General features: G+C 44.8%; 1 protein-coding gene across 1 annotated transcript; it reads right to left on the bottom strand.

Moving 5' to 3' along the window:
• Positions 1 to 420: 420 nt before the first annotated feature.
• On the bottom strand, positions 421 to 9,582 carry LOC120943122 (tyrosine-protein phosphatase non-receptor type substrate 1-like). Its single transcript, XM_040356242.1, has 6 exons — positions 9,370 to 9,582; positions 7,921 to 8,250; positions 5,077 to 5,406; positions 3,648 to 3,971; positions 3,444 to 3,551; positions 421 to 1,096 (listed from the first exon to the last, which is right to left on the bottom strand). Exons 1-6 carry the CDS (start codon positions 9,413 to 9,415, stop codon positions 1,032 to 1,034), a joined length of 1,203 nt encoding a protein of 400 aa, XP_040212176.1. The 5' UTR covers positions 9,416 to 9,582; the 3' UTR covers positions 421 to 1,031.
• Between the last annotated feature and the right edge of the window lie 35 nt (positions 9,583 to 9,617).

Here is a 9,617-nt window from a genome sequence, read left to right as displayed (position 1 = left end):
TGGCACTCGCTCGTCCCCCCACCCCTTTTCCTGACCTCCAGGCTGCATGCTCGGATAAGGGTTTGGTATGGATTTTGGGGGGACCCCACATCATTTTTTTTAATTTTGGCGGTTTGGGGTTAGCCTTAAAATCCATACCAGACCCGAAGGGCCTGTTATGTACTGGAGGGGGAGGGGACTGCATGCCCTTTGTTCATTTTTTTTTATCTATATTGCCTGGTGTCAGCAATACATTACAGCCACAAGCAAGTTTAAATTACATTTTCTCTTTCTTTGGAAATATCATAATTGCTGTTGCATGTTCTAGACATCGCACAGATGTGCCACTTTACAGGCAGACTAAGGGGAACCACAGGCACAATATTTAAAGGAATTTTTCATTTTTATTGTTTCGCTTTAAGCACCATTAAAATCACTGCTTCTTTAAAAACGATATTTTTTTTGTATTGATACATGTCCCCCAGGGCAGGACCCAGGTCCCCATACACTTTTTATAGCAAATAACTTGCATGACGACCTTCAATGAGGACTTTTCATTTTTCATTTTGCTGGTTTGATCCCCATTGACTTCAACTATTCCAGTATATGCCGACAGGCATGTTTGCCAGCAATCGTGCCAATTCCATTCGCATGTCCGCCCAGTTGAAGTCTTAATTGGGCGCTGTTATCATGTACCGCGTGATCGCATTTTCGAGCTATAGTAAATGACCCCCAGTGTCAATGTTTTGTTCTTGGTCATGTTTCTAGACTTTGTTCTTTATGGGCCCCCTCAGTTTTCAAAGATGAGTCTCCTATATTCTCTTATGCATATGCTGAGTGGGAATGATTATGTATAAGACCTTCTTTCTCCATGTTATCTGAATTAGTATCACCTCCTTGTTCCGGATTAGAGAAAGAACTACCCATTGCTAAATCAGTGTCAATGTTGTCTTCCATCTCCACATTCACAGGACTTGTTTGTTGTTGGTCAGATGATTTAGGCTTGTTGTTTTCTTCTATAGGAGATTCTGTAGGTTGGTCCTTTTCTTTCTCTATACTATACTCTCATCAGTACTGCTTGGACATTGAAGAAGTGGGCATACCCCGAAAGCTTGTCCTGAAAAATTGTATGTTAGTGCAAATAAAAAAAGTATCACGGACAGTACTCAATTTTCTCTATCACAATTGCACTAATACGGCTACAATCACGTCTATACTCTCATCCAAATTATTCCTTCTGGTACTTTTAGTCAAGGGAGCCCGATACTTTCCTACAAACATTTAAAATCTAATTAAACTGTATATGAACATATAAGATCACATTTACAATGCATTCAATTAAGTTTTTGTTTATTGCATCCATGTCAATAAAGTAAAATAAAAATTTGTAATAAATACAGTGGAACCTCGGATTACGAGCATAATCCGTTCCAGGAGAATGATCGTAATCCAAAGTAGTCGCATATCAAATCGAGTTTCCCCATTGAAGTCAATGGAAACTAAAATAATTTGTTCCGCATTGACTTCAATGGCATGCAATGCCGCATTTGGCCAGAGGTTGGGGGCGCCGGAGAGCCTCGGAAATGCATGGAAAGGCCCGAGGACAGCTTGGCTGACCTCGGAAAGGCTCGGGAACGGAGTCTTTCCGAGCATTTCCGAGCGGCTCTGAACAGCCCGTTCGGCGCCGCTCGGCTCTGGCGCCCCCCCCACTCGGGCCAAACGCGGTACTGCACACTGCTTTGGCTTGAATCCTGCACATTTTGTGAGACAACACTCGCAAACAGAGTTAGGATTGTTTAAATACAGTTCTCTTATTGCGAAACGCTCGTTAACCGCGTTACTTGTAATCCACTCGCATTTCCAAGGTACTACCACCTCCTTCCATTCCTCTGGCTAAAACCTCCACAACTCCCATGTTCAGGGGAGGGCTGGCGGCGTTAGGCCTGGGGGGCAAGTTCAGTCAAGTGGCCATTGAACCGCCAAATCAGCTCACCATCTATGGCCCATCTGGTTTTTCAATGCAGCCTCACCAGTGAAGTCAACTCCAGTGCCCATCAATGCAGCCTGATCGATCACGGGGGCAGGTTACATGGGGGGGTCAGCTATGGGTTTCAGGGTCTCACCCCAGTGATCTCAGCAGGTCCTTGCATGCCACAGCCTCCTGGGGGGGGTAATGCTCCTGGCCCTGGGGTCAAGTTACAGCGAGCACCCAGCCCTGCGTCCCGACTCCCTGAGACACCCTGCCTCTGCCTGCTTACAAAAATCCAGTCTCCGGGAGTTGTAGTTTACTCTGCGCTGCTCTGTTTTCCACCCACCGGGAGCTTGAGCGTTTACTACAACTCCCGGAATGCAACAGCTAGCGGTCGGCCGCCGTGGCCATGCCCCAGGCCCAACTTCCTAGACCAGAATAAAAAAAATGGTAGCGGGCAGCGGCTGCTGACCATTTTGAACATAAGTCAGAGCGGCCTGGAAGGCAATTGCCACCCTGCCCCCTGGCCCAGCCCTCCCCTGGATGGGGCCTTCCCAATATCAGTCCTTCCGAGATGTCTTCTGCAAAAAGTCCACTGATCGCCTTCCTCCGCACAGAGACTATGACTGCTCCATTGAACTGTTACCAGGGACCCCTCCTTCCTGAGGCCGAGTCTACCCTCTATCTATCCCAGAGATGCCATGTCTGATTACATTCAGGAAAACCTGCAAAAGGGTTTCATCAGGAAATCCAACTCACCCGCCGGAGCCGGTCTTTTTTAGGGAAAAAAAATGCATCGACTGCAGGGGCCTTAACGCCATCACCGTGAAGAACCGATACCCTCTTTCTTTAATTTCAGAACTCTTTGACAGACTGCGAGGTTCTCATGTTTTTACCAAATTGGATCTTAGAGGGGCCCACAATCTAATAAGAATCCGGGAAGGTGATGAGTAGAAGACTGTCTTTAACACCAGGGACGGACATGGGATATGGTGAACATATTTTTTAATTTTTTTTTACATGGCTTCGTTCACACTGGATGCCAATGCGGCTCCCAGCACTGGTCCGGTGCGTCCTGGTTCACCGTTTCAGGTCCGATTTCAGCCCAAATTTTGGGCTGAAAGATGCACAGGGCTCCTGTGCAAATTCGCTCCAGAGCCGCAACAGAGATATGTGAATCGGCTCTTTAGAGAGCCATTCACATTCTCCTGCTATTGCGAATTGGGGGGATACTGCATCCAATTCGCAATAGTGTGAACTAGGCCTCAATATTACTTTCCTCTGATATACTTCCCCTACCTGTTTAACTCACATGATTTGGAAGCAGCGCCGCCTCGCGGACAATAAAGCCTACTTAAAGGGCCACAGGGAGGCAGCACTAAGGGGTTAATGAGGAGTTTGAATAAGCCCATTAAAAATAAAAAATAACTACCTTGAATTCACACTGGTATACTATTTCAGACTGATGATTAGGAGCTCAATGTGTGTACGTTACCTTTTCTCTTTCGTTTTTGTCTACACAAAATGACAGCTGCAATTATCCCAATTATCAACACAACTGCTATGACAATACCGATAATAATGACCACATGAGATGAGGACTCTGGAGAAATAAAAGACAATAATAATTAAAGAAGGTAGAGCTTTTTTTCTAGAACGTACAATACATTGGGGATATACATTATCACATAAAGAATACCTGACTGAAATTCCTGATTATTGGTACCCTCATAGGAGAGCTGGAAGTCTTCCTGTAGAGGTTCTTGTAGAGAAACATGTTGGATTCTGCAGGAGAACGTTTTGTTCCGGTCATCATCGCTCGGTGTGATTTTCGCCGTGCTGTTCACTTGGTACGTTCCATTGTCGTATTGGAGTGGCTCTCCCATGGACTGATTCTTCAGGACTTTTCCATCTTTATACCACGTTACATTGATGTCATTAGGAAAGTATCGATTGGCCATACAGGTCAGGGTGTTCTCTCTATTTCTCTGGACACTGCCGAGCATGGAGAGTAGAGGTCGGGCTGTAGAGGACATAGGGATGGTTAATGAAGGTGTACATTAGATATGTAAAAGACAATATTAAAAACACTCAAAACTGGAAGAGTCCTCAGAAATATTGTAGCAACGCTTTAGTCAAATCTTAAATTTTGACAAACTTCCATATAGGGAAGATGATAATGCGGAGGAGATCAGTTGTGATTTGTGTTGTGATTGATCTTAGCCAAAACACCTTCCACTAAAAAACGTGGTATTGCACAACGCTTTGGCTTGAATCCAGCTCGTTTTGCGAGACAACAAGATTTAAAAATAATACAGTGCTCATATTGCAAAACGCTCGTTAACCACGTTACTCGCAATCTAAGGTTTCACTGTATATATTTAAAGGAACACTAAAGTTAAAAAAAATGTTTTTGTAAAATAACAAACATGTTATACTTACCTCCACTGTGCAGCTCGTTTTGCACAGAGTGTCCCCTAACCCTGTCTTCTGGGGTCCCTCGGCGGCTGTCTCGGCTCCTCCTCGCAAGAGCTTTCCACCTTCATGCGAGCTCGCATGGTGGAAAGCTTTTGCGGGCACGCTCCCATGATACAGCGGCGGGCATAGCCGCCGACTGTATCACTCGGCCCCGCCCCCCCGACACGCCATCGGATGTGATTGACAGCAGCGCCAGCCAATGGCTGCGCTGCTATCAATCCGTCCAGCCTAGCCAATCAACGGCCAGGCTGGGAACCCAAGGGGATCACGGGGACGCGCGCGGGACTTTCGAGGGGTGAGGTAAGTAAAACGGGGGAGGGGGGGCGGTACCGTCGGATGGTTTTCACCTTAATGCATAGGATGCATTAAGGTGAAAAAACATTTACCTTTACAACCCCTTTAAGCTTTTTGTATTCTTCACAAGTATCAGGTAGCAACAAAGGGAGGATGTCAGATGTAATAAGCAGATTTTGAATTTCAGTGTAAAATCTTCTTTAATTATGACTGGTTATTCATTATTTCATCTTGCAGCTGGGGTAGAGGACTTCAAGTTAATGGAAATAATTCATAGTTTTTTTAAGCAAGCCCTAAGAAGAAGCAGTAGAGTATAAAATTTCCCGAAATAACAAACCAAATCTGAATTTCTGTACCTGAAAGTGTCATGCTGATCTTTCTCTTCATTAGGAAAGAACTGTAGTTGACAGAGCATGTGTAGAGTCCGCCGTCTGATACAGATGGATTAGAGATGGTCAGAGAAGCATTTCCATTCAGTGCTCGATCTTTATCCAATGAATATCTGGGATCGGTTGGTATCACAGTGTTATCATAACTTAGGATATGTTTTCCTTTTAAATACCAAAAAATTGCAAAATATTTGGGATTTGCAGGAAGTTTATCCGCTTTGAAGGTGCAGGGAATGTGGGCAATGGATCCAACTCTGGCTTCATATGTAAAAGGTCCCGTCATCTGTAGAGCAGCACCTGCATGAGATAGAAATCAATCAAGCTTACATGTACAGTATACTTATAGTAACGTAAAGTCAACTTGCCCAACTTAATTAAAAATTTTAATGCCCAACTGCTGTGCCCGGGCTGTGCCCGCACTGCATTGGTCAACTGCTTGTTTTTTCTAGGGGTGAGGCTCCCCGGTGAGCACTAAGTTCCTACTCATCTGATCCGCCAATCCTCTGGAAAAACCATGCTCCCCCACGGTCCAGCATTTTCAAGAACGCTGGAGCACAGAGCTGGTCTTGTGCGGGGAGGTACATCTCTGCTGCACAGGAAAAAAAAAAAAGTTTTGCTTTAAAGTCTATTCCTCAGTAGCAACAAAGTCAATAAATCCACTCTGTGTGATCAGCGATTTTTTTCGTGACTGCGACATTATGGCGGACACTTCAGACAATTTTGACACATTTTTTGGGACAATTGTCATTTTCACAGCAAAAAATGCATTTAAAATGCATTGTTTATTGTGAAAATGACAATTGCAGTTTGGGAGTTAACCACAGGGGGGCGCTGATGGGGTTATGTGTGACCTCAAGTGTGTTTACAACTGTAGGAGGGTGTGGCTGTAGGTGTGACGTCATCGATTGTGTCCCCCTATAAACCGGATCACACAATCGATGACGCCGCCACAGTGAAGAACGGGGAAGCTGTGTTTACACACAGCTGTCCCCGTTCCCAGCTCCAGGGACCGATCGCAGGACTCCAGCGGCGATCGGGTCCGCGAGTCCCGCGGCCGAGGTCACGGAGCTTCAGACCGGGTCGCAGGTGCGCGCTGCGGGCGCGCGCCCGCGACACACGGCTGGGCATTATACAATCACGTACAGGTACGTGATTGTGCCCACCCGTGCCATTCTGCCGACGTATATCAACGTTAGGCTGTCCTTAAGTGGTTAAATTAAGCCATGTTTTTTTTTGGGGGGGGGGGATTATGATTATTTACAATGTATCTAAAGCCTACACTTCTTTTTTTTTTTTTTTTTAAACATGGAGAAGGGTTGGACCCTCTGTCAGGTTTTCATTGTTGCCTTTGTCCTCACTGGAGATTCCCCCTATTTGCCCTGATTAATGTCATTTCTAACATTTTGAGTTGCTGTTGAAACAGGAACAAAGAAGAAATTCTCCTACTGTATATTACTTATTCTTCTTCAGAAAATATGAGTGTTCAATCAGTTATGGACAAAAGTTGCCATCATCCTTATAATCATAACCTAGGAAACAACAATTCTTCTTTGTTTTTGGACTTTTGAATGGCAACCAAAGTATACCACCAAATGGGTGCCTCTTTGTTAAAGGGTGTGTCCAGATTTCAATAAGCACCCTGTCCGCAGAAACCCAAAACCACCAGCCTGGGTTGTGGGGAGGAGGCCCTTGTCCCCATCAACGGGGACAAGGGCCCACCATGTTGAGGGCATGTGGCCTGGTATGGTTCGGGGGAGGGTGCTTGCTTGCCCCCCCCCCCTCTTCCTGGCCTGCTGGGCTGCTTCCACAGATAATGGATTTTGGGAGGACCCCCGTGTCATTTTTTTTAATTGTTTGGCATGGGGATCCCCTCAAAATCTATGGCAGACCTAAGGGCCTGGTATGGATTGAGGGGGACCCCCACACTGTTTTTTTTCTCAAGTTTTGTATTACCGGTGTCTTGTCGATCTAGTTCCCCTATAGAGATGGTTCCCTGCCTCACTGCGCAGGCGCAGACGAAAAATCTCCGAACCTCGGACGGCATCCAGGCTCATTCCTTAACACCCCCGTGGATTGGAGGATGTTAAAAAAAGAGCCAGGAGGCCGACTGGCCACTTACCGCAAATTCCATGTCGCCCTGGAGGTTCGGTGATTTCCGTCAGCAAGGATTGCGCCTGCTCAGTCAAGACGGGAACCATATCGTCAGATCACCGGCAATTTTTTTGTTTACATTCAGACCTTAGCTGGGAACCACACTGATAGCTAGCGAGTCATCTGTTAAGAACGCGGCTATTCATTGGTTGTTAAGGACGCTGGTGACTGGCCACTAAGAAAAAGAGAAAAAAGCTGGAAACTGGTGCTTAGCAGTAGTTAGCAGCATTTAGGAGCTTGTAGGAGCTGTCAGCATTTTTGTCAGTTGTCACTCCCAAAAACGCAAACATTTTTTTTATTTTTGCTCCTACAAGCTGAAGCTTTAAATCGCTTCTAGACTAAAATAGTGTGCATAGACACAGACGATAACACTATTTGTTTCTAAAAGCAGAAAAAAATAAATCAAAAGCTGCTGCTAGGAGCATTTTTTTGAGCTACAGTAATGTGCATGGGGCCTTTAAAAGCCATGTTAAAAAATGCCCAGTGTCCACGAGGACTCAGTGGCAGATCTGTAATTATGAAGTGAAATATAAATAATAATAATAAATTATTTTAGCTTGCTGCTAGCATAGAGAGAATAATGCTGGTGAAAATATTCCAGTTCTGTAAGCAAGGAGCGATAACTATTCCTGCAATAAAAAAAAATTGGAATTTCTTTACCTGAAATTTTCACTCTGATCTCTTTCTCCCGTCGTACAGGGCTATCGATCACTGAACATGTGTAGATTCCACCATCTGATGGGAATGTATTAGAGATGGTCAGATGAGCGGATCCATTCAACGCTCGATCTTTATCCAATGAATATCTGGGATCAGTTGATGTCACAATGTTATCATAGCTAAGGATATGTTTTCCTTCTAAATTCCAAATAACTGCAAAATATTTGGGATCTGCAGGAAGTTTATGTGCTGTGAAGGTGCAGGGAATGTGGGCAATGGATCCAACTCTGGCTTTATATGTAGAAGGTCCCGTCATCTGCAGAGCAGCACCTGCATGAGATAGAAATCAAATTTATACTTACAGTAAGGTGAGGTCAGGTGATCCCGTAAAACATTCAATTACATCTCAGAGAAATAGAGCTATTTCCTTGCTTGATTAGATATTTGGTGTAGCACCCTCTGGTATGTGTGCTAGAATTAGAGCAGCCAAACCATACTCTGACTCCCACTGTAAATATGTGAGTCCTAATTGGGTCAGAGCTCATTAGAATTCAAGGCTGGGTGACTCATCCTGGCAGCTATCTGGTGCCTCCCCTTGGTCTGGAAGGTTGGAGAACCTTCTAGAACTAGAGGGTTGGGGTTAGGTGGAGTTGCCTTGAATATTTATGGGACCTCGGCTAATACCCAGCGGTGGGCTGGCAGGGGACTGAGACAACCCCATAAATAGAGATGACCATTCCAGTGGGGACAGTTGGGTGGAAGATTGAGATGCCATGTTGGTTTTACATCAAAGGGGTTGTAAAGGAAAAAAATATTTTTTCCCTAAATAGCTTTCTTTACCTTAGTGCAGTCCTCCTTCACTTACCTCATCCTTCGATTTTGCTTTTAAATGTCCTTATTTCTTCTGAGAAATCCTCACTTCCTGTTCTTCTGTCTGTAACTACACACAGTAATGCAAGGCTTTCTTCCTGGTGTGGAGAAAGCCTCTTGAGGGGGAAGGGGGCGAGCAGGAGTGTCAGGACGTCCACTAACACACAGCTCCTTTCTCTATCTGCAAAGTAGAGAGTGTCCTGACTTGCCTGCTCGCCCCCTCCCTCCTCAATAGGCTTTCTCCACACCAGGGAGAAAGCCTCTCATTACTGTGTGTAGTTACAGACAGAAGAACAGGAAGTAAGGATTTCTGAGAAGAAATAAGGACATTTTAAAGCAAAATGGAAGGATGAGGTAAGTGAAGGAGGACTGCATTTACAAATGCAGAAATTAAAAATTTGGATCAAAGGTTTATTATTGGGAAACATTTTTTGAAAGAGAAGTAGTGCATGTTATATACAACTATATAGATCAGACCAAAATGAGGGACAAATGAGGAGGAAAGAGGGACATTGCTCCAAATCAGGGACAGTCCCTCCAAATCAGGGACAGTTGGGGGCTATGTAAAAAGTAACTGACCTGTGAAGCACAGAAGATGGAAAAGCCAAACAATTCTCCCATTCATTATGTTGCTTCTTTCTGTCTTTGGTAAATTTGTGACCCTGTGTCCCTGTTAGTTGTAGAGAAGCTTGAGGAACGAACATTTGCTGAAGAAAATCTACACTGTGTGAGGCGTATAATGTTCCGGGAGTACATCCAGCCATAGACATTCCTCTCAATTTTCTCTTGGCACACCTGCAGCATAATTTCCCGTCAATGAAAATAAC

This window comes from Rana temporaria, chromosome 6, assembly GCF_905171775.1.
Source record: "Rana temporaria chromosome 6, aRanTem1.1, whole genome shotgun sequence".
NCBI classification, from domain to species: domain Eukaryota; kingdom Metazoa; phylum Chordata; class Amphibia; order Anura; family Ranidae; genus Rana; species Rana temporaria.
The sequence above is the reverse complement of the archived record's forward strand: the minus strand, read 5'-3'. Positions and strand labels throughout refer to the sequence as shown.